This window comes from Crotalus tigris, unplaced genomic scaffold, assembly GCF_016545835.1.
Source record: "Crotalus tigris isolate CLP2741 ecotype Arizona unplaced genomic scaffold, ASM1654583v1 scf7180000018525.42219311030:4301911, whole genome shotgun sequence".
NCBI classification, from domain to species: Eukaryota; Metazoa; Chordata; class Lepidosauria; order Squamata; family Viperidae; genus Crotalus; species Crotalus tigris.
The window spans coordinates 1,119,010-1,144,446 of record NW_024097057.1 but is presented as its reverse complement, the minus strand read 5'-3'; the positions used below and the strand labels follow the sequence as shown (position 1 = coordinate 1,144,446).

At 40.8% G+C, this 25,437-nt stretch overlaps 1 protein-coding gene across 5 annotated transcripts; it reads left to right on the top strand.

The window, feature by feature from the left end:
- The first annotated feature begins 9,783 nt into the window (after positions 1-9,783).
- LOC120312593 (dipeptidase 2-like) lies at positions 9,784-24,435 on the top strand. 5 transcript variants are annotated; one of them, XM_039353491.1, is made up of 11 exons: positions 9,784-9,878; positions 15,825-16,126; positions 17,336-17,462; positions 17,737-17,866; positions 18,823-18,970; positions 19,839-19,908; positions 20,824-21,000; positions 21,523-21,610; positions 22,373-22,448; positions 22,854-22,989; positions 23,742-24,435. In XM_039353491.1, the coding sequence occupies exons 2-11, from the start codon at positions 16,008-16,010 to the stop codon at positions 23,922-23,924; spliced, it is 1,254 nt and encodes a 417-aa protein (XP_039209425.1). In that variant the 5' UTR covers positions 9,784-9,878; positions 15,825-16,007; the 3' UTR covers positions 23,925-24,435. The 5 variants fall into 5 exon arrangements, with proteins under 5 accessions (XP_039209425.1, XP_039209421.1, XP_039209426.1 ...); XM_039353487.1 differs by lacking the exon at positions 9,784-9,878 and adding an exon at positions 10,797-10,904; XM_039353492.1 differs by lacking the exon at positions 9,784-9,878 and adding an exon at positions 10,882-10,904 and having other exon boundaries at positions 15,828-16,126.
- Positions 24,436-25,437: the final 1,002 nt, after the last annotated feature.

The window sequence follows — 25,437 nt, the reverse complement described above, 5'->3', positions numbered from 1 at the left end:
TGACAATATTTTCCACCTGATGCTAAACTTAGCTGAAACCGTGGGCTCTAATTCAGTTTGCAAGGAGGGGATAAACAGTCTGAAAATATGCAAACCTCCAAACAGAACTGTAGCTATGGGGAGCTAACAACTGCGTTCTGTGCAGGTTTGTGACCTATTGTAGCCAATAGAGGCCAGGGCCTTTTCTTCCTTTATTGTCCACCAAAAGAGCTCCTGGAGCTGGAATGGGACAATTTACCACAGCCAACTCATCATGGCCAACTTGCTGTGGGACAATTCAACTTAATTTTAAAATCCGTAATTATTTCAGTTTTTGTCATTCACATTTCACTTTGTTCCTCCTTTTGCACCCTTTCTTTCATGATTCTCTTCTACTATTTCTTTGATATTAGTGTAACTCTTATCCTGCACCGGGTTGTCCCACGGCACGTTGGCTGTGGTGAGTTGCCATGGTGAAAGAGCATCTCCAAAAAAAAAAACCCAACCCAACAACAACCAAACAAACAGATGTAGCCTGAGAAGATAAAGATGTGTTACTCTTCTAGGTTTCATCCTGTGTCTTTATGCATGCTTTTCTTCCTAGTGTAAAGAGGATGGCCAGATATTTCTGGATTGTGGCCAAGAAAGCAACAGGGTAGTCTTGGGAGGGAAGTTCAAGACTAGGAAGGTTTGTCTTATGTAGTCCACTTGCAGGGGGTAGCAAGAGATAAATGCTTTCAATGAAATAAAGCTTCCTGAAATCATATAGAGCAGTGGTGGCGAACCTATGGCACGGGTGCCAGAGGCGGCACTCAGAGCCCTTTCTGTGGGCACGCATGCTGTTGCCCCAGTCTGAGGCCTTCAGCTGAGTTTTATAAAACCTTTTCGCTTTAGGCCTCCACTGCCGTGTGCAAAAAAAAAAAAAAAAAGGTTCAATCAGTCAATTTCAACTTCTCGCGGGAAAAAAAATCTTGCAAAGTTGGAATTGATTGATTGAACTTTTTAGTCCCACCCAGTCTGCCGTTACCACCGCAGCCACGCCCAGCCAATGGGCCATGCCCACCCGGCACATGACAATACATAAGTGGGTTTTGGGTTACAGTTTGGGCACTCGGTCTCTAAAAGGTTCGCCATCACTGATATAGAGCATTAAGCTGCTCTCAATCATTAGTCATCTCTGATCCAGACATTATATAGTTGAAACGGATCACCAGTCAGTGCTGGGACAAGAGACAGGCAGTTTAATAGCAATAGCACTTACAATAATACACTGTTTCACAGTGCTTTACAGCCTTCTCTAAGCAGTTTACAGAGTCAGCATGTTGCCCCCAACAATCTGGGTTCTCATTTTACTGACCTCAGAAGGATCGTGGAAGGCTGCGTCAACCTTGAGTCTGTCAGGATTGAACTAGAGTGAGCAGTGAGTTAGCCTGCAATACTGTCTTCTAACCACTGCGTCACCAGGGCTCTTATCCCAACTGTTTTGGGATAATCATGAGCCAATCTCCTCAACCGTGGTTAGCAGTGTTGTGTATGCAGATCTCAAAATTCAGCTGACCCAAGGAAAAAAAAATGGAGATGTAGATTGGCCAAAATGCGGGGTGGGGGGTGGAAGGCTTGGCCAGACAGGACATCCCTTCTAAACATTTATTTTGTCAGGCACAATGTTGATCCACCTTCTCCTCAAAAAAATTGTTCAGGAAATCAGAGGACAAGAAATCTGGAAGCCAAAGTGCACACATGAACTCACACATGTGATACACCTATCAACAAAGCAACAGCAGAGACATTGAAATCTGTAATATAGAAAAAAGATGAAAATGGCAGATTCTTATCTTCATATTGCTTGATATTTTTTGTTTGCATTGATTACTGATGCACTGTGTGGCATGGGAATAACTTTTGGAACAGCAGTTGGTAGCTGGTAGCCATGAAATAATATACAGTTTATCTCCCTGGACAATTTTGTGGAGATGGCTGAAAAAAAAATGCTACGGGAAAATCTACTTAAGCTCTCCAGCATCTCTACCATTAGTCCCGATTACTGGGATAACTTTGCTTTGTTCCAGGAGTCATCTAACCATTTTAGCTTGCATTTCATGTCTAGTCCTCCACCAGAAGATGGAGTTCCCGTAGCAGATCAACAGAAAACAAACTCCAAGAGAATTATTGAAAAAGAATAGATTTAAATAAGAGAAACTTGGGGTACCTGAATAGTAAATATATAAGTAAGTTTAAATTTTAACATTTGAAAAATTAATAAAGTGTACAACAGGATTTTTGGGATGAGATAATGAGCTCTTCTAAACGTTTATTGATTAATGAAATTCATATGCAGCAATATAAATGAAAATTTGTTTTAGAAATGTATTAAGCAGATTATAATATATCTTAAATAAATGGAGAGTTTCAGTTTAAGTTTAAATATGTGAGAAATTATAGATTTGTATAGAACAGACATTGAGCGGTTGAAAGTTTTGATTGATTAAGAGAATTTATATTTAGATATATTAATGAATGATTTTATTCGAATCCATTTGATTATAATATTATAGATAGATAGAGAGGGAAATTTTAAGAAATATTGTATGAACTGTATATTGATAATGCTATTGTTTTTTTTTTTTAATTGATCACCATATCTTCACGTTGGCTCTTAAGCTTCTGTTAGTACAAAATGGAAAACTAATAAAAATTGTTTTTTAAAAAAGAAAACAAACTCCAAGTAATTTTAAGCTGCAAGTGCTTGACTCACCCAACAAGCTGATTGACACAATATTCAGGGCAGACAAAACAAAATTCCAGGCTGTTTTGCCCTGAGGAGATGGTCTGTAGGGAGCAATTGTAATCTTGGTCCACAAAGGCTTTCAGAAGAGATCCCTGAAAAGGGAAATAATTGTCCTCTTAATTCCACTTCACACCTTTGCCTTTTTTTTCTACACTACCTTTCAACAAAGCTTCCTGTGTAGTTTATAATAAAACAGCTCCTTAACATTAATCACCCGAAGGTTAAGGGGACAAAGTCCGGATTTTGTCAAGGACATCACACAGCTCTTTGACAGAACATCAAGGCAGGTTTTTTTGGGTGGGTCAACCTACAGTTTCCAAAACAAATGTCAATTAGAGAGTTACACACCTCTGCAAGAGTCTTTTAGATATTATTTATATGCCTGAGTGCCTGAGTGCCAAGAGCTTTTGTTTCTGCAAAGCTTTTCTTCCTTTCCCTGAATTTGATTATGGGCTTTGCAAAGTAGCATCAGGCTTGCTCAAATACCTGTTAAAATCACAGGGCTTGAGTGAAGAAGCGACTTGGAGTATAGTTGTTGGGGAGATGGGGAAACGGTCAGGTGGATTCTCCTGGCAGAAGGTCAATTTTCAGAAGGCTCCAGAAGAAGATATGTAGAAACTAGGATAGGGTAGGGTAGGGTAGGGTAGGGTAGAGTAGAGTAGAGTAGAGTAGAGTAGAATAGAATAGAATAGAATAGAATAGAATAGAATAGAATAGAATAGAATAGAATAGAATAGAATAGAATAGAAGTAGGTGTAGTGTAGGTGTAGGTGTAGGTACAGGTACAGGTAAAGATATAGGTATAGGGATAGAATATAGGGATAGAATAAATGTAGATATAGGTATAGAATAGGTATAGGTATAGATATAGGTATAGAATAGAATATAGGAATAGAATAGAATAGAATAGAATAGAATAGAATAGAATAGAATAGAATAGAATAGAATAGAATAGAATAGAATAGAATAGAAAATAGAAAATAGAATAGAGACTGGACTAGACTAGACTAGACTAGACTAGACTAGAATAGACTAGAATAGAATAGAATAGAATATTGGCCAAGAGTGATTGGACACCCAAGGAATTTGTGATAGTGGCAAATATCTGTAGATCAGGTGTAAGATGAGGGTGTAGGTGCGTTGTCCAAGCTTGTGGGTTGGTTTCCCAATGTTTGTTACCAGGCAAGGTAACATCTTCAGAAGAATTTAGGGGATGTCAGTGTCAGTTTCCTTCTGTTTACAAGGGCTTCATCTGGTCAGTAGGTCCTGTGATGGTGAGGTCACGTCAGATGAGGATAACCTCAGAACAGGGTCTTGTGATGGATCTCGTGATGGGCCAGGTGTGTGTATGTCAAGTGAGGGTCTTGTGATGGGTCAGGTGTGGGTCACCAGTGAGAGTCTTGTGATGGGCCTTGTGATGGAGGGTATGTCAGGTGAGGGTCATTGGGAGGTGAAGTGCTGGTTGTGTGTGTGGGGGGGGCTTGCGACGTTACCTAACCTGGTAACAAAATGTTCGGAAACCAACCCACAAGCTTGGAGAATGAACTTCCACCCTCACACAAGAAATTTATCTCCGATGCACAAGCTCTTAGTGTACATATAAACAACAAAGTGATATAATCATAAGGTACCAATAGGAGTAGGTAATAGTAAAGATGAGAAGGATAATAATAATACATGACTAAATATCCTTAGGCACAAGACACTATGTCCTAGAACAGTCCTGAAAGTGAGAGAAAACAGTTATTCCTCTGGCTTCACACACACACACACAAACACATTTTTTGCCTCTACAAAACTTCTCCTTCCATTTCACTGCAAAACTGTATTTGCCCTCTTGGAAAAGAATCTATATTTCATCCACTACGCTTACTCATCCATGTACTTTGTCTCCTTGGAGCACATTGCTTACCGTTTGCTGATGAACAAAATTTCTTTTTCTTTCTTTTTTGTATAACAATATTTATTTTTCTATGGGCAAATAAATAAGAGTGCAGAGAAGCGCAACAAAGATGATTAGGTGCCTGGAGGCTAAATCCAATGGTTGAGGGACTTGGGAATGTCTAGTCTCACGAAGAGAAGGGTTGTGATGACGTGATAGCATTCCTCCAGGACTTAAGAGGCAATAAAAGAGAAGAAGGGATCGATCTATTCTCCAAAGCACCTGAGGGTAGGAGAAGAAGTAAGAAGTAATGGGTGGGAGACCATTAAAGAGAGAAGCAACCTAGAAATAAGGAGAAATTTCCTATGAGAACAATTAACCAGTGGAACAGCTTCCCTCCAGAAGTTGTGGATGCTCCATCGTTGGAGGTTTTTGAGAAGAGATTGGACAACCATTTGTCTGGAATGGCATAGGGTCTCCTGCCTGAGCAGGGGGTTGGACTAGAAAACTCCAAAGTCCCTTCCAAGTCTATTATTCTGTATTCTATAAAATGTATTCTATAAATGAACTCCGTCGTAGAGAACATACATGAAGTGGTTGTTTGTTGATATCCTGCCTTTATTATTTTTTCCCAATAAATAACTCATGGTGATAAACCTACTTAATGCACCTTCTTCCTTTTCACCACAACAATATTCCTGTGAGGGGAGTTGGGCTGGGAGAGATGCCCAAAGGCATCCAGCTGACTTTTATGTCTAAGGTGGGACTAGAACTCACCATCTCCTGGTGATTGGCCCAAAGTGACCCAGCCAGCTTTCATGTCTAAAGCAGAATTAGAACTCACAGTCTTTTGATGATTGGCCCAGAGTCACCCAGCTGACTGTACAAATCATCGTTGTCGTTGTCGTTGTCATCTCTGAGTGGTTTTTGAGTAGCCAAGATCTTTGCCCAGCCTTAAACAGAGATTTTGCAAAGACCCCATAGATTTTCTTCCCCCAAAGTTCATTTATTTCCTTGCAAACAGGGGCAAGGGAAGAATAGAATAGAATAGAATAGAATAGAATAGAATAGAATAGAATAGAATAGAATAGAATAGAATAGAATAGAATTATTGGAAATAAAATAGAATTATTGGAAATAGAATAGAATAGAATAGAACAGAATTATTGAAAATAGACTAGAATAGAATAGAACAGAACAGAATGGAATAATAACTTTATTGTCACTTTAAATGTACACTAATCAGCATACATTAAAATGAAATTTGATTGCATTCAGCTCTCAAAAAATACCATTATGCATATACCCACGTATAGATACATATTTTTTAGGGCACAAATCTTTTACTTTCCAAACAGGAGAGGAACGTGACACATTAAGAAGCAGTTTGCCGATGGCTCTTTTCCCAGTTTTATCAAGCATTTCGTAGCGAAACCTGACAAGCGATGTTTGAAATCCACAACAACTGCGAAGAGCAGCCTGTTTTTTGCAGCCTGACTGCAGGTTCAGAGGATGTGGAAACAAAAGATTTGCCACTGATTTGAAACTGAATATTCAATACTTTCCTCTCCTGCTGCTGTTCCATGTGGGATCTTTCTCTTGAGGTTGGCAGTTCAAACCTTTCTGTGCCAACCGTGACTTTAGAAGAACATCTAACATCTGCTGTAATTCCCCAGGCAGTCATTCACTAGATGATAGCAATGCTGGCTTCGGAGTTCTGGAAGGTGAAGTCTACACATCTTCAACTAACATTCTATCCCAACATTTGCTAAGATTCGCATCAATTTTCTACAGGAAATAAATGGAAAAACAAAGAACCGACGATGTATTGACCCATGCATCAGTAGAAAGACTAAGAAACACTCCAATGTTTTTGCAAGTAAATAAGACTCCATAAATACTTGCTTTTTTTTTTTTGATAGTATGTTTCTGCTGTTATTATTCCCTTTCAATGCAACTCAGAGATTTAAAAAAATCCTTTTTAAAAACAGTGGTCTCCAGCATCAGAAAATCTGTCTATCCTGGTTTGAAGATTGCAAAACCAATCCTGTTACGCACATTGTATTATCTAAAGAGTGCAGTTTATACTTCCTTCTTGGGAAAAGCATTAGAGTTGGAAGGAGATAAAATAACATGTTGGTTTCATCTTTGGCCTCTGGTTCCTAATAAACAATCATGTATACTTTCTGCAGAAGAAGAAACATTCCTGAATGAAAATAGAAATTCAAATGTCTCTGGCATAACAGAGCTGGGAAGAGCGGTTTCTTTCTAAATTTACATTAGAACAAAACCAAAATCATTGCATTTTTTCTCTTAAATCAATTATTACATGCTTATTATGTTGACACTGACAGTTGAACAATGGAAATCGGTTCTCCAGACTCTTATTATTCACAAAATAGTTCCTCAACAGTTGGAAGCAAATATAATGGTTTACATTACAATTCATTTATCTAATGGATTGGAGACCTGATGTTATTTATGCCCTGTGAATGAGTTACTTATAGGCCAAGATTATATATGGACAATTACATTGAAGTACAATAATGTTTTATTGAAACAGTTACAGAGAGAGAGAGAGAGAGAAGAAAAACAAAAAGAAGAATGAGAGAGAGAAAATCCTGATGCAATTATAAGAAAATAAATTGTACACACAGAGGTTCTTGCACATATATAACTGTATATGTTTGAATATTTTTGACTGTATCTTTTGAATGGTAGGGAGATGTTGTTTATCTCTGTGTGCCTGTTAATGGCCCATTTGCCTGAATGTCAAGCTTGCAGCAATTCTCAAGAATTTTTAAACTTAACCTGGTCTAGAATGCTCCGGTACCCTTTGATGTCTCGGAGTCATAGAACGTGCCATGACCGTTTTATCAAGGTCTAGTGGTTGTCCATCTGATCAAGGTTTTCTTTTCCACAAATGTTCCTTGCCCACAAGAATTTTATCAGAAAAAAAAACATGTTCAGGATTTCACTCTCCCTTCATAATTTGGAACATCTTGCTCAAGCGTGTTTTGCAGATTTCTTCTCTGCCTAATCTTTACTTTCTCACAATTAACTTATTCTATAACACAGTGGTTCTCAACCTTTTTAATGCCGCGACCCCCAACCAGTCGTAAGTCGAGGACTACTCAACTGGTGCAGCACCGTTTGCAGAATGGGACTTTTGGCGGGCTCAGCAGGGCAGAGACAGCCTGGACAATTCCTATTGGCTTTTGAAAGCCAATAGAATTAGACTCTATTCAAGAGAGTCTATTCTATTGGCTTTCAAAAGCCAACAGAATAAAAGGGAGTAGCACAGCTAAGGAAAAGGGGGAAAAAATGGCGGACTGCATTGTTTGGCGACCCCTGTGAAATGGTTCTTTGACCCCAAATGGGGTCCCGACCCACAGGTTGAGAACCACTGCTATAACACAAGCCGATGAAAGGTTAATGTTTTATCAATGCTTGGACCAATACCGAACCCCCTTTTTCCCATAGTTCGGCCCTGACAAGATAGAAAGACAGAGCATCACACAGTTCAGGAGGTTCAGCCAAAAATGTTTTCAAGGGGGGTGAGTTTCTGAGAAATACAGATCTCTGACTACTTGCAGAGTCATCTTTATTTCCAGAGAATGCCACGAGGTTCCAAACAGTATTTCTCAACAATGTAAATGGGCTGTAAGTGCCCTCCCCACCCCAAGGAGGGGGACAATAACAGAAAAGTAAGCAAGAGCTTAACAGTAGATATTCTAAGGGTTGAGCACAAAGGCTCCCAAAGGTGCTTTTTTTCTTTTTCAAGAGGCAACTGGACTTTTTTTCGTTTTTATAATAATAATAGAGTTGGAAGGGACCTTGGAGGTCTTCTAATCCAACCCCCTGCTCAGGCAGGAAACCCTAGACCATTTCGGATAAATGGCTGTCCAGTCTTTTCTTAAAAACTTCCAGTGTTGGAGCATTCACCTCTTCTGGAGGCAGGTTGTTCCATTGGTTAATTGTTCTAACTGTCAGGAAGTTTCTCCTTAGTTCTAGGTTGCTTCTCTCCTTGATGAGTTTCCACCCATTGCTTCTTGTCCTGCCTTCAGGCGCTTTGGAGAATAGCTTGACTCCCTCTTCTTTGGGGCAGCCCCTGAGATATTGGAACTCTGCTATCATGTCCCCCCTCGTCCTTCTCTTTGTTAAACTAGACATACCCAATTCCAGCAGCCTTTTCTTATATGCTTTAGCCTCCAGTCCCCTAATCATCCTTGTTGCTCTTCTCTGTACTCTTTCTAGAGTCTCAGCATCTTTTTTACATCGTGGTGACCAAAACTGCTTCTCATCCAAGAAGCTTCTTCAGTTCTGTTTCTTGGATGAGAAGCGAAACATCTTCAAAGTAAACAAAGAAAGTCCAGTTGCCTTTTGAAAAAAAGCACTTTTGGGACAACCATTATCCTGGATGACTGAAAATCTCCAGAGATGAATAGAAAGCTGTAGCTCTGAATCCATTTGTGCACAAAAAAATAGACCATAAAGATTTTTAGTCCATTTTTATGAAGCAATTAGATTCAGGCTCTGCTTCTACAGGCAGTCGTTGACTTACAACCGCTGATTTGGTGACTATTCAAAGTTATAACGGCATTGAAAAAAGCGACTTATGACCGTTTTTCACACCTACATCCCCCTGGTCATGTGATCAAAACCGATTGCTTGGCAACTGACTCCTATGTATGACGGTTATGCAGTGTCCCAGGGTCATGTGATCCCTTTTTGCAACCTTCCAACAAGCAAAGTCAACGGGGAAGCCAGACTCACTTAACAACCATGTTACTAACTTAACAACTGCAGCGATTCACTTAACAACTGTGGAAAGAAAGATCATAAAGTGGAGCAAAATTAACTTTACTGCTATCTCGCTTTGCAACAGAAATATTGCGCTTAACTGTGGCCATACGTTGGAGGGGCTACATGTCATCTAGTTTTACCCTTGTTTTATTTGAGTTATTTCCAGACTAGCATGAATAAATGAGAAGGGAAGAATTAGTCAGATAACTTGCTTGGGGGGAGGGGGGAAATGTCCCACCTACATGGATTAATGGTTAAAGGAATGTAGGCAAATGATAAGCGTGGTGTGTCTCTCCACACAACCTTTTCTGCAATTCCATTGAAGCCACCGATATAAAACAAAGCAAGACTTTGCTTGTAAGCAGCCTTAGATTGCAGAAGATAGGCGTATCTTGAAAGGGACAGAAACTGAACCTGTTAAAGGTAATAATGAATAAATATTTGTTTAGACTTTCTACCTCAGTATTCTCCTCTTTTGTTAAGGATTTCTGTTGCGATTGTTTTTTTTTAAAAGAAATACGGAACTTCAATTCTGCTCTTCTAAGGAAATTAGGTAACTGTAATCTCTTGGCCACTGAATTAATTCCTTTAGATGCAAGTCTAAACTGGGAGGGAGGGAAACTGAATGCCACGAATGTAGACCCTGTATTCTTCAAGAAAACATCCAAATTCAGAGAGCACCAAAGACTCCACAGTTCAGCCCTGAGGTACAAAAATTCTCTGCTCTTGCTATGCTGCTAACTTTCAGCTGTGTGCAAAATCGGGAGACACGTTGTACTTTTAATCTTTGTAACAGAAAGACTGATCAATATGACTCTTCCCTACTGCTGCCATAAACTGCTGGTCCCCCAAACATCTGGAGATGAAGCTTGAGAACCCGCTTTCTGGATTTCAACCTCTTCCTCCATGAGGGTATATACAAAGAGGGAAAGTGTAGTTGAGGTAGTCCTCAGTTTACAACAGTTCCCTTAGTGTCCGTTTGAAGTTACAAAGGCACTGAAAAGGTCAGTTATGACCGTTTTTCACCACTGCGCCATCCCCGTGCTCGCATGATCAAAATTGTCAGAGTAGGAATGCCTTTGTGTCTCCCCACCCTGCCAATATCCAGTGGACTAATAAGAAGGAAAACATTGCTTTTGTAAAAAAAAAAAAAAAATGGAAATTCAATTGCAGATTCCCCCTCCTGCCCTGGCGTGCCCTTTCGATATCATTTCTCTGCTTTTATTGAGAGAGTAAAATAATCACCTTGCTGCTGAGTGCTATCTTACTACTTCTCCTTTTCTGGCGAGCTGAAATGTGAGGAACCAGATAGGAGAGAAATTGGGGAACTCCCTCATAATCACCAACCCATCATCTGTTCTCATGATCACATGCAGCTCCTTCAGAAACGCCATGCGTTCAGCTTGCGCTGCACGTCGTGGTGATGCTGACGATGACCATTGCAGTTTGGTAAGATACAAACCCTGAGATTTTCCCCCTTCTGCGTGTGGGAAAGGAAAATATGTATTCTGTGGGTGGCAATACCAATGCATTCATGTTTGGGAGGACCTGGAGATCAGCCATTACTGAGAAATAACAGAGAGGAAAAGAAGGATATATGAACCACATCCTAAATTTCCGTACTGTAGATAGATGAACAAATGAAGCACGGAGCCAAAACAACGATGAGTTTTGAAAGAAGTCCTCTGTTTTGTGCGATGGAAAATGGAAGTGGTCAGAAAATAGATCAGGCCTGTGGGTAGACTCCTGGATAACTTACCGAAAGCATTAGGGAGCTACATTTTGATTACATAGACGTGTTCAAATGGAATGGTTAGATTTCAGAAAAAGGAGAGCACTTCCCATTCACTAATCTGTGTTAGAGGTGCTGTGAAGAGCAAACGGGATCTTCTGAAGGTAGGAACTTTGCTCTGTTATCCTCTATTGATGTATCTGTCTTGGAGAACCTAATGAATAGTCTACAGCAGGGGTCTCCAATCCCTGTTCCGTGGACCGGTACTGGACCACAGCATGCATCCAGTATTGGTCACCACGATGTAAAAAAGATGTTGAGACTCTAGAAAGAGTACAGAGAAGAGCAAAAAAGATGATTAGGGGACTGGAGGCTAAAACATACAAGGAACGGTTGCAGCAATTGGGTATGTCTAGTCTGATGAAAAGAAGGACCAGGGGTGACATGATAGCAGTCTTCCAGTATCTCAGGGGCTGCCACAAAGAAGAGGGAGTCAAGCTATTCTCCAAAGCCCCTGAAGACAGGACAAGAAGCAACGGATGGAAACTAATCAAGGAGAGAAGCAACCTAGAACTAAGGAGAAACTTCCTGACAGTTAGAACAAGTGGTGAATGCTCCAACACTGGAAGTTTTTAAGAGGAGACTGGACAGCCATTTGTCTGAAATGGTATAGGGTTTCCTGCCTGAGCAAGGGGTTGGACTAGAAGACCTCCAAGGTAGTAGTAGTAGTAGTAGTAGTAGTAGTAGTAGTAGTAGTAGTAGTAGTAGTAAAAAACCTCCAGTGATGGAGAATCCACAACTTCTGGAGGCAAGAGTTTCCATTGATTAATTGTTTTCAGTGTCAGGCAATTTCTCCTTAGTTCTATGTTGAATCTCTCTTTAATGATTATTTCACACAATACGTCTTGTCCTGCCTTCAGAAGCTTTTGTCATAGGCACCTCCAACAATTCCTATTAAGGACAGTCTTATTTGTTTCTGGTGATGTGCAACATGGATGAATTAATGGACTATTTTGCCTTTTAAGGAAGCTCCTATGGTATAATGTGTATGCTAAAAGTATTACAAGAATCTTTTGTGTGTTTGATGCATCAGATTGACATAGCTCGTGTGGCTCCTTTTGAGTTTTCCAGGTTTTCCATTAGCAAAATCCAAGCAGAGATGGAAAAATATCCCCAATGTATGTTTTTTTTTCCAGTTTTATACACATTCACTTTAATTTTTCTTTTTCCAAAAATGTTATATAGGCAACAATGAGTATAATCTAAAAAAAAAAAAACCTTAACCCAAATTATAAAAGAGACCACCTTATTCTAAAAATACAAACTGAAAAGAAAAAAAATCTTATATTTTATACTTATCAACAGTCCCTGGTTTGCCAATAAATTACACCTGTAATATAATCAATTACTCCTCCAATATAATCAGTTCAGAATATTATTGTAGAATATCACAAACCTCTCTGCAGTAGTAACACATATTGCTGCCTCCTTTGATGGATAGAAAAGAAGTGCCTTTTCCAAAAATAAATCACCTGTCCCAAATAGATGCCTAAGGAAACATGACATTTGCAGCCTTTGTAAAAAAAAAAAAAAAAGCACAACAGAAAGTTTGGTGACTCTTAAAACACTAGCTCATTTATCACAATGCAGGCTTTTGTGAGCCAATGTCTACAGTATTTCAACTGATGTTTATGCCACATTAAACTTGGATTTAAAAGTATCACGAGAATCCATTGTTTTTATATAAATATCATGTGGTTCATTATGTACTGTCTTATCAGAATCCATCAAGCAGATCAGTGGTTGAACACCTGCTCATCTATGTATCCTATGCAATGCAGATAGTCCTCGATTTATGATCACAGTTGGGATCAGAATTTCCATTGCTAAGCATGTGCCTGGTTTTATGACCATCTTGCCAGGGTTGTTAAGTGAATCATGTGGTCATAAAGCGAATCCAGCTCCCCCCCATTGTCATTGCTTTTCGGAAGCCAACTGGGATGATTGCAAATGGTGATCACCTGACCCCGGGATGCTATAAACACATCCTGGTTGACAATCACCCAAATTTCAGTCACGTGACAGTGGAGAAGCTGAGATGGTCGTATGGGCAAGGACCAGTCATAAGTCACTCTTTTCAGCGTTGTTGTAACTTCGAACAGTCTCTGCGTGAACGGTTGTAAGTCGAGGGACAACCTGTAGCTAAGTAGCAGATATTGCATTATTATGATTAAAGCAATTCCTGTGCAGGTTTTAACCAAGCTAAACCAAGGGAAATCGGAGAGCTGCTTTCCTAGTTACAAACTGCCAAATCTTTGAAAGCGAGCTTGAAAGATTGCACTTGTTGCTGTTCAGTTATTAAATCAGAATTGAAGAAGCTTCTTGAATGAGAAGTGAAACGTCTTCAAGGAAAAACAAAGAAAGTCCAGTTGCTTCTTGAAAAACTGGATATCTGAGAAGCTCCATAGACACAACCGAAGCCCCTTTCTTTTCTCATATGTATTGTTTGGGATTTTTCTTCAGACACTAAGTTGTGTCTGACTCTTCGCAACTCCATGGACCACAGCCTGTTTCCCTGTCTTCCCCATCTGCCAGAGTTTGCCCAAATTCACCTTCATTGCATCAATGACACTATCTAACCATCTCATCCTCTGCTGTCGCCTTCTTCTTCCATCTTCCCCAACATCGGGGTCTTTTGATTTGATCTCCAAGGGTCTCTCAAGAGTCTTCTCCATCATCATAAATGCAAAGCATCAATTCTTTTGACACTCAGCCTTCCTTATGGTCCAGCTCCCACAGCCATGCTTTACTACTGGAAAACCACAGCTTTTACTATATGAAACTTTGTGGTGCAAGGGGACACTCCACTGAATTGCAAACAATGGTTCAGGAGAGATTTTGTCCCTCTATCCTCTAAATTTGCCATTTGTTCAGGTTTTAAATGTCTGAAAGAGGTACCTGGATCTCATTCACACAACTAGACTTATGCATTTCTCAACTTCCAGTCACCCCATCTTCTCTTTGTCCATAACACAATCCTCTGTTCAGAAATAAGCTTTAGATGAATGTTGTGTGATGTGCTTTCAAGGAACTGTAGCAGCTTTCTCCAGCCTTCTGCCCTTCAGATGTTTGTTGACACAATTTTGGGGAGTGTAATCTCAAACACAATTGGAGGACAGATTGAAGATGGCTCAGAGACAGGATAATGAATGTGGGAGACACTGGTGTGAATTAAAACCCTGCAGAAGAACTACAGGTCAGGAAAATCCTCTAGAAGAAATGACTATTTAACATATATGTTGGCTGCCCAATCACCTTACCTAAACTCTTCTGAGGAAATCCTTATTTAATGCCACGGCAAAATGATTTAAACACACCCACCCCCTCTTTTCCTTTTATAGATTTTAGTCACGCTGCACAATCTGTTTTTCATTTAGCTAGCATTGTAGGATGTCAAGCCCTTAAGGATTCTAAGGCTGTTTCAGATTCTTATTTTGCATTGTTTCTTAATTTAACTTTCTACAAATAAATATCCTCTCAATCCATTGAAGAAATCCTCCAATTTTTGGCTCCCCAACAGAACTCACTCCAGCTAGGGAAAGTCTGGCTTGCCTCCAAAAAGAGAATTTTTTACAAGGTTCCTCAGTCTTATGAACTTTCAGATACAGGTAGTTCCGGACATATGACCACAACTGAGCCCAAAATTTATGTTGCTAAGCGAAACTTTTGTTAAGCAAGTTTTGCCCCATTTTACGACTTTTCTTGCCATAGTTGTTAAGTGAATCATGGCAGTTGTTAAGTTACTAACAGGGTTGTTAAGTGAATCTGGCTGCCCCATTGGCGCTGCTTGTCAGAAGGTCACAAAAGTGGGTCACGTGACCCCGGGGACACCGCGATCATCATAAGTATGAGCCAGTTGCACAGCATTCGAATTTGGATCCCGTGACCAAGGGGAACACCGCGACGGTTATAAGTGTGAAAAAGGGTCATAATTTTTTCAGGGATGTTATAACTTTGAACGGTCCCTAAACGAACCCTTTAGTGTAGATGGGTTTTGATGCCCAGAATTCTCAGCAACAAGCACAGGTGGGAATTTCTGAGACGGGGCTCTTAATAAATTACGCGATGGAGAAAAACTTGTCTTTGATACCGCAAAGGGAAGAAAGCGTTGCTTTCTGTTTTAAGAACAAAGAACATTTTTTATTGTCAGCAATTCTTTTTTTAGCCCTGATCTTTACCCACGTTTGTGCATGGGCGGGATTGGAAAAAAAAATATACCCAAACAAATGTTCTTCCTACGCTCGGCCAATCCTGGCTTCGAATGTATGAAAATTAAAATGTCTTTCCTTGACATTTTGTTGGGTCTGGTGCCTCTTCGGTTTGTATGTTGTAAATATTAGGGCTGCCCAGAGGCAAATCTGGTCTTCAGTAAGAAAAATCTATTCTGGCAAAGTTTTGGGAAGACGTGAGTGCATATTTTCTATCTGAGAGAAATTCCCAGAGGTTTCTGTGTAATGCTATTTGGGATAGGAGCTCTTGGTGTTGAAAAGCCTGAGAGAAACGTATAATGTTTTTTTTAATGCAGCATGATGAGAGCGTCCCCATTACGTCTCCTCTTTTTCTTCCTTTGTCAACAGCAGGCTGACTGCGTAAAGATTTTCAGAGATTGATTACGTCTTTTCACTGGGTTTGAAACCCTTTCCGTGAAGAGTCTCCTCAAACGTGGATGAAAACAGTGCTCCTTTTTTTATCCAAGAATATATATATAGATATATTTGGAGGCATCTCATTTAGCTCGTGGACTTCCTTGGGATCCAGTGATGGTGGTGCTTCTGGGGCTACTCTGCCTGCTGGTGGACATTTGGGGATCCAGAGCAACTAAAGAATCCTTGAGAACTGAAGTTCTTGACCTCATGGCGGCATCTCGGCTAATAGACGGGTATGTGGGTTTCCTTCCTTGCAGACATAAAACAGCAAAGCTATGATTTGACTAGAATTCTATTCTGGCAGGGTGGTGCAGCGGTTCAGTGGTTAAGGTGCTGGGCTTGTCAGCTGGAAAGCTGGCAGCCCAGGTTCAAGACCCCAGCACCACACGACGGGGTGAGCTCCCATCCCTTGCCCCAGTTCCTGCCCACCGAGCAGTTCAAAGGCATGCAAATGTGAGTAGATTAATAGGTATCACTTTGATGGGAAAGTAACAGTGCTCTGTGATGTCAAGCAGACCACATGACCGCAGAAATGTCTTTGGACAGCGCTGGTCAATGGCCTTGAAATGGAGATAAGTATGGCCCCTTATAGTCAGCATATTCTGATGACTTTCTGTTTGCTTTCTCTTTTTTTGCTTCTTTGTGTCAGTGTTAAGTAGTAAGTAAGCACTGGCTCCTGGTGAGGCCTGGAGAAGTCCCTGCAGATTTCTGGGCAGCTTTTTTCAGAAGTGGTCTGCTACTGCTTCCTTCCTAGGGCTGAGGATGAGGGACTGGCCCAAGGTCACTCAGCTGGTTACTGCAAACTGACTCTCTTTAATACTTGGCTTTTACTGAAGGCTACGCATGTCAATCGGTTTGTATAGGGTGACATAAATGGCAATAATCGTACTGAGAGCCAGTTTGGAGTAGTGGGTAAGGTACCGAGCAAAAACCGGGAGACTGTGAGTTCTAGTCAAGCCTTAGACACAAAGCCAACTGGATGATCTTTGACTGGTCACTTTCTCTCAGCTCTTGGAAGGAAGCAATGGCAAACTATTTCTGAAAAAAACTTGCAAAGAAAACTGCAGGGACTTTTCCAGCAGTTGCCAGGAATATAGACTAGCTGAAAGGTACAAAAAAAATAAAATAAAATAAATCTTGTATTCTGCTAATTAATACAATTCTCTGGAGCTTGGGAACATTCTGAGCAGCTCGGAGTTTTCCCAGCATTTGGGGTGTTGGGATCATCAGGGCTGCATCAGAATAGGGACCTTAGAGGTCATCTAGTCCAACCCCCTGCTTAAGAAGGAAACCCTATATCATTTCAGACAAATGGCTTTCCAGTCTCTTCCTTAAAACTTCCAGTGTTGGAGCATTCACAGCTTCTGGAGGCAGGTTGTTCCACTGATTAATTGTTCTATTCCACTGATTCATTGTTCTAATTCTCCTGTCTTATCTTTCAGACACAATGATCTGCCCCTGAAATTAAGATGGTTACACCAGAACAAGCTAAGCACAATTGACTTGAAGAAACTCAAAAACACCAACACAAACATTGAGAAGCTCCAGGCTGGCCATGTTGGGGCACAGGTAAGTGCTACCTGAGTCCCAAGGAAAAACTAGGAGCTAAGATACATGCCGGAATGGGGATTGGTCAACAATGGTGAGAGCAGTGGTGAAAAAAATTGATGCTTCACATGATACAAGGATTGAAGTACTTCATTGAATTGATATAGCAATTGCCATCTTTATTTTACTTGCTTATTAGATTTTTTTTACCCTGCCTTTATGACTTTTATAAATAACTCAAGGTGGGAAACATAGATTATACTCATTCTGCCTCCTATTTTCTAAATTTTCCCAGTTTTGGTCAGTATATGTTCTCTGCGGTGCACAGAACAAAGATGCTGTACGTTTGACACTAGAACAAATTGATGTTGTCAGACGGATGTGTGAAGACTATGAAGAATTGGAACTGCTGACATCTTCAAAGGGTAAATTTTGTTTCCTTTGCTAATGAAAGAAACATTAGACAAAAGTATAAGAGATGAGAAACATGCAACTCTACCTATGCAACGGGTAGAAACTCATCAAGGAGAGAAGCAACCTAGAACTAAGGAGAAACTGACAGAACAATTAACCAGTGGAACAACCTGCCTCCAGAAGCAGTGAATGCTTCCAACACTGGAGGTTTTTAAGAAGAGACTGAACAGCCATTTTTCCGAAATGGTATAGGGTTTCCTGCCTGAGCAGGGGGTTGGACTAGATGACCTCCAAGGTCCCTTCCATCTTTACTATTACTATTATTATTACTATTACTATGTTCCTTATCCATGTGTTTAAATTCCAGGGGTGAGGAATATCTTCTTACATAGTCTTATGTTCCAGTCAACGCTTATTGGGCCGTACATAAGCTGAAATTGTTGTGCTAGTTTTTATACAGATAGTCCTCAACTTACGTTTGTCTAGTGTCTATTCTAAGTTACAACCTGAAAAAAAGTGACTTGTGAGAATTTTTCATACTTATAACCGTTGCAGCATCTCCATGGTCATGTGATTTGTATTTGGGTGTTCAACAAGTGGTTCATACGTATGACGGTCGCTGTGCCCCCTGGGGTCACGTGATCTCTTTTGCATCTTTCTGACAAGCCAAGTCAATGGGGGAAGCCAGATTCACTTAACAACTGTGTTGCTAACTTAACAACTGCAGGGATTTGCTTAACAACTGTGGCAAAACTCATTTAACACGTGTCTGGCTTAGCCACATTAATGCTGGGCTCAGTTGTGGTCGTAAGCCGAAGACTACCTGTAGACTGACTGGCTGAGAAATTCTGGGAGTTGAAGTCCCCAAGTCTTAAAGTTGTCAAAGTGAGATACACCTGCTCTAAACTGTAGGTTTCCTCTGATGCTCTGTCTTTACTAGAGGGCTCTCTTTCTGTTTCAACTCCAGGCATAGAGAATCTCAGCAACAATAAGATTGCCTGCTTGATCGGCATTGAAGGAGGCCATTCCATTGACAGCAGCCTGGCCACCTTGAGGATGTTCTATGAGCTGGGTGTTCGGTACATGTCTTTGACCCACACTTGCAACACTCCCTGGTAATCAACAAACCAAGTTTCTCTCGGAGACGGATTGTTATGACAGCAGCCACAGTTGCTTTAGAATAATAATATGGGCGTGCATGTGTAGTTTAAGAAGATGAATGGCAGGTAATCCTTGACTTGCAACCATTCTTTTTTGGTGACCATTTGAAGTTAGAATGGCACTGAAAAATGGGACATATGGCCAGTCTTTGGCCAAGACTGGGAAATCAGGAAGTCCAGGCAGCTCATATGAGTATATGAGTTTATTGTATGCTAAAGCTCTCTGCAACAGTGGTTCTCAACCTTTCTAATGCCGCGACCCCATAATACAGTTCCCCATGTTGTGGTGACCCTCAACCACTTATACATCACCGGGTGCCAGGGACTTGGCCAAAGAAAAGGGGGAAAAATGGCAGACAGCCTTGTTTGGCGACCCCCGTGAAATGGTCGTTCGACCCCAAATGGGGTCCCGACCCACAGGTTGAGAACCACTGCTCTACAAGAATCGGAATGGAATGGAATAGAATTGCGTCCAGGATGTGAGGGTTCTGTAGATATTTTTACAGCCCTCTTTTTTGCTCCTGCAATATACAAGTCCTCAATGGAAGGGAGGCTGGTAGCAACAGAATTACTAATGCTCAAAACAAATTGATGGTAAATAACAGTCAACGGAATTCAAGGTGGGCTGCACTTAGATCCCTTGTCTTAAAGATGCTTTTTCAAGAAGCAACTGGATTTTCTGCTTTTTCTCTGAAGATGTTTTGCTTCTCATCCAAGAAGCTTCTTCAGCTCTGACTGGATGGTTTGAATACCTTTAATTTGAATACCTTTCAACCTTTCACCTTTCATTGAATAAAAGTCCTTCTTTTTTGTTTATTTTCAGGGCAGAAACTTCAACGAAAGGCAGACACAATTTCTATCCTGATGTTAACAGCTTGACTCCTTTTGGCATCGTAAGAGAAAGTTCTAAGTGAAACTTAGAAAGTGACTTGAATTGATATTGAGATCTGAGGTTCTTTTATGTAAGGGAGATCTGAGAATTAATCTACAAGGGTCTTTTCTTGTATCTTGATGAGAATCCACCATAATCAGTATTTAATTACGATGAAGATTGTGTGATGATGGTGATTGTGGTGGTATATGCCATCAAGTTTTGAGTCTTAGAGAGTACATAAATAGATCTTCTCCATGAAGATCTATCCATAATCTGGTCTTCAAGACTTCCAACAGTGCATCTTTCACCACATTACTGCCAGGTGTCCTCTTCTTCCTCTTTCCTTCCATCTATGCCAGCATCAAAGCTTTCTCCAGAGAACTAGGTCTTTGTATAATATGTCTGAAATAAGCTTTGTCTCTGTGACCCTGGTTATTTGTGCCTCAAGAACTCCCAGTTGATTTGTTTGATGGTTTGTTGGTTGACTGGGGAATTCTGGGAGTTGCAGTCCACAAGTCTTAAAGTTGCCAAGGTTGGACACTCCTGCTTTAAAAAATTGTTCTTAATAACTGAAAGTTAATATTCATTCATTCCAATTTCTTCTATATTCCTTAGCAAACTTTATCCTAACTCAGTCTTCCCCAACCTTCTAGTCTCCAGAAATATTTGATTCCATCAGCATTTTTTCTTGTAGAAGAAGATCTGCAGATTGGCAGAACATGCCAATCTTGACCATCTTGATTGAACATGCTTCCCAACAAGAAAATGGAAGACCTGAGTTGGAGATGTGTTGGTTAGTTGGGAGAAAGCTTTGAACAGCACTCAAGAAATGAACATTTTACTGTGATTTTGGGGAGGCTGGTCAGGACCCCAGCTTTGTGTGCGAGGGTGTCTCTTTGTCTGTGTACCACAATATCTACTGTATTTTCTCCAGGAAGTGGTGAAGGAGATGAATCGCCTGGGGATGATGGTAGACCTATCTCACACCTCTCATGAGACAGCAAAAGCTGTTCTTAGGGTTTCCAGAGCACCTGTCATTTTCAGCCATTCTTCTGCCTATTCGGTCTGCCACCACTCCAGGAATGTTCCAGATGACATTCTCCTAAAGCTTGTGAGTCTTGTTTTCCAGATCATCATGCACTAAAAGAAGGTCTCCCTCAACCAGAGACCCTTTAATGTCCCGGACTCCCATTATTCCTGGTCACCTAATTTGCATTAGATGGGTTACATTGGTTACAACCCAGTGAGTTACAACAATTTGGGTTACAACCCAATGGGTTACATTAGATTACAACCACTTGTTTTTCAACCCAAACATAGGGTTACAACCACTTGGTCTTTTTAATTTCAGATAATGCCCAAGGTTGATGCAAGACTAAAAGGCATCCCTACTAAGATGGCTGATAGTAGAGCAGGGATCTCCAAAGTTGGCAACTTTAAGACTTGTGGACTTCAATTCCCATGGCTGGCTGTAATTGAAGTCCACAAGTTGCCACGTTTGGAGACACGTATGGTAGAGAGAAGTGGTTTGCTTTGCAACATGCTTACTTCTCTAATGAGGTGGGGCAGGGGCCTTCTGACACAGCCCTCAGAACTGGATGTTTGACTGATTTAATTTTTTTCCTTGTTTTAGAAAGAGAACCATGGAATTATAATGGTGACGTTCCCTGTGAAGTTTTTGGCCTGTGGAAATAAGTCAGTTAACATCTCAACTGTTGCAGGTTTGCAAACATTGTGCTGTTCCTATATACAACCGTTCATTTAGCAAAAAAGTGACTTACAAGCAAACGGGATGGTCCTCTTTTGAAAGTACCTCATGGAGAGAAGGCCACCTTTTCTAGCTGTCAGCCCTTCAAGATAGGCCAGTTCAGGAAACAGGCTCCACCAGGATTATTGGAACTCAGTTTGTTTTTTGAAGGGTTTTATAACAGAACTTTGAAAGCCTGACAGAGGTTCTATCTCTCCCTTATACCAAAAAGAATGAAGGTGAGGCAATTTTAAGCTTTTTTCTCATTCCCTTCTCTCTTCTGGAGCTAAACTAGTGGTTAACCTAATACCTGTTGAATTCCTTTTTCAAGGTCGTCCCTACAGTAGGGGAAGAAAACTTTGGGGAAAATGGAGATAGCAATAGCACTTAGACTTATATATCTCTTCATAGTGCTTTTACAGCCCTCTCTAAGTGGTTTACAGAGTCAGCATCTTGCCCACAACAATCTGGGTCCTCATTTTATCAATCGCAGAAGGAGGGAAGGCTGAGTCAGCCTTGAGCTGGTTAGGATCGAACTGCTGTCAGTGAGTAGTGAGTTAGCCTGCAATACTGCATTCTGACCACTGCGTCACCATGGAGTCTAAACTGATGACATGTTTTATTCTGCCCTCCAGCTCTGCCTGGCCCTCTCTTATAAGCATTTCCCCTTTCTCCTGGCTGTGTACTGATGCTATCTCATCTTCTTCTTTTTTGACAAAAAAAAAAATAATTCCAGATCACTTTGACCACATAAAGAAAATTGCAGGTTCATTTTCAATAGGAATTGGCGGTGACTATGACGGAGAATCACGGTTAGTATGTGGATACGTTATTATTTGGTGACGTGCAAACTTTTCCATTTCAAACTGTTAGGACTTGAAATGTATTTCATATTCAAAACAGGCTGTTTCAATCATTTGAGAAGTGTTTTGAACTCAGAATAAGGGACCCTTCATATTTGGTCTAATCTTTCTAAAAATCATTTAGGTCTAATAAACCATTCTATAAAGAAACATACCAAGCAGTACAATTGGGTGAAATTCTTGGAATTTCCCAGTTCTTTTTTTAAAAAAAACATTTATAAAAATCTTGTGAGTCTCTCGTGAGCAGCCATTTTACTGGTAGCAAAAGCTGACAATGAATTTTCTTAGTTCCTAATCTGGCTGTGGTTTTGCTAATAGACATTTAGTTTGTGCCACTTCTGTCTTGACTGACAGATTCCCTCAGGGACTGGAAGATGTTTCAAAATATCCAGACGTAATTGAAGAACTGCTGAGGAGAGGCTGGAGCAAGGAAGAACTTCGTGGGATTCTGAGGGAGAACTTACTTCGTGTTTTCAAAGAAGTAGAAAATGTAAGGGTTTCCCGTTCTGTGACAACTGATTTTTAGCTTTGCTCTTTAGTAATATTAATGACTGATGGCAGACACCCCTACGGATCTTGGAGTCCAGGGTGACAATTTTAAATTGTCGATCAACATCATAAAACGCTGCTGTCAGAGCGCCCAAAATGATCATTTAGGAAAGCAGACACTCAACTCCAATTGATTGAAGTGAAAAGAACTTTTACTAAAGTTGTTGCTTGCAGGAAGGTGAGGCGGAAACTGGAGTTCCTGCTCACTGATACAAAGAGCAAACCCAATGTTTACCCATCCTTCCCCCCAATGTCCGGTCCATTGCCACCCAATCCAGGATCACCCCAATGTGGGAAACTCTGGGTTGTTTAGGCTGCTGGAATTTCACACCCAGGTCAAGCAGCCTTGAAGATGCCTGGTGTAAGCGGTACAGACAACTCTGGTCTTCTTCACGTCAGGTCCCCTCCCCATTTCCCACCATTAGATACACAGGTGTGGGTTGCCCCAATTGCTTCCCCCTCCCTTCCCCTTTGATGGTATGATGCCAGCAAGGCGCCAGGCTGATGATGGAGATCCTGACAGCTACTTCTCTTGGTTCAAAGATGGCCAGGAGCTTGACCTGAACCTAGACCTAGAGTGACCCCAAACAGCAAGATGGGTGGTATACCAATTTAATAAATACGATTTCAGATGTTTGCATTTCACACAAAGGGATTTGTGAGTTTGGCCCTAACTCTGAACTTCTGAACTAGGTGAAGAAGAGCTGGCAAGAGAAGGCAAGTGAAGTGGAAATCCCACTTGAGCAGGTGGATCAAACCTGTCGCCTGGAGCTGAAGCCTCCAACTTCGCCAAGGAACGGCTCCTGCAGACTGCTTTGCATGGGGCTACTCAAAAGCCTTGTATTCACCGTAGGAATGTACATGATGTTGCCCTGAACTTGATTCTGACAACGGCGCCAAGGACGGATTCTTCCAAAGTTAAAATAGAAACGAAGAACAATACTACTCATGATCACAAAGTCTGGAACGGCCAATGGTTCCTGCTTCATTTGCACAAAGCTGCTTTCCCAAGAGGCAACTGGACTTTCTTGGGTTTTCCCCTTGAAAACGGTTTCACTTCTCTTCTTCCGTTCACGGATGAGAAGTGGAATGTTTTCAAAGGAAAAAAACTAAGAAAGCCCAACTGCCTTTTGGAAAAGCACCTTTTGGGACAACCGTGACCTGGAAGATTGAGAATCTTCACAGAACGAGAAGAGTTTTGGAATGCCAAAGGAAAAGCTGCCCAAACAGAGCCATCATTTCCATAAACATCACCTATGGTACCGACATGCTCAGTTCGGAATGAAATTCAGTCACATTCAATAACTCCCAGCACACTCCGGTGATATTTAATTCCTGTTAAATCCTGTGGAACTTCCTTCTCCAAGTAAATATGAATGGGTTAGTACTGTGAATTTCTTATTCTTTGGTTACTCCATGTGTTGGCATAGGGGTCTCTCCATGAGTATTAATCAATGCTTAACAATTCATTTATCTAGAGACATTACAATGTTCACTGGGAACAAATAGGAGGATCAGGGGCCAGCTTCACTTTTCTTGTTAATGTTTGGAAATGGGAACATTGTAGGTGTGAAAATGCCCCTAGTCGGGTCTTAGTTTAATATAGTGTAAGTAGTAGAAACTTTTGCAAAAAGTGACATATAGGACACTCCTTTTGCTAATGCAGTCCAGCAGGGCTGAAAAAAACCCATAATGATTCATTGATTTAATTAGTCTGAAAGTCATATACTGGATGGTAGCGCCCTCTCGTGGATTTTACTAAAGAATTGTTCTATTCTATTCTATTCTATTCTATTCTATTCTATTCTATTCTATTCTATTCTATTCTATTCTATTCTATTCTATTCTATTCTAGACAGATGGCTGTGCAATCTCTTCTTAAAAATCTCCAGTGATGAAGCTCCCACAACTTCCATTGTCAGAAAATTTCTCCTAATTTCTAGCTTGGTTCTCTCCTTGATTAGCTTCGATCCATTGTTTTTTGTCTTGCCTTCCGATGCTTTGGATAATAATAATAATAATGATGATGATGATGATGATGATGATGATGATGATGATGATGGAAGGGACCTTGGAGGTCATCTAGTCCAACCCCCCTGCTCAGGCAGGAAACCCTATACCATTTCAGACAAATGGCTGTCCAGTCTCTTCTTAAAAACTTCCAGTGTTGGAGCAGTCACCGCTTCTGGAGGCAGGTTGTTCCATTGGTTAATTGTTCTAACTGTTAGGAAGTTTCTCCTTAGTTCTAGGTTGCTTCTCTCCTTGATTAGTTTCCATCTGTTGCTTCTTGTCCTGCCTTCAGGCGCTTTGGAGAACAGCTTCATTCCCTCCTCTTTGTGGCAGCCCTGAAATATTGGAACACTGCTATCATGTCCCCCCTCGTTCTTCT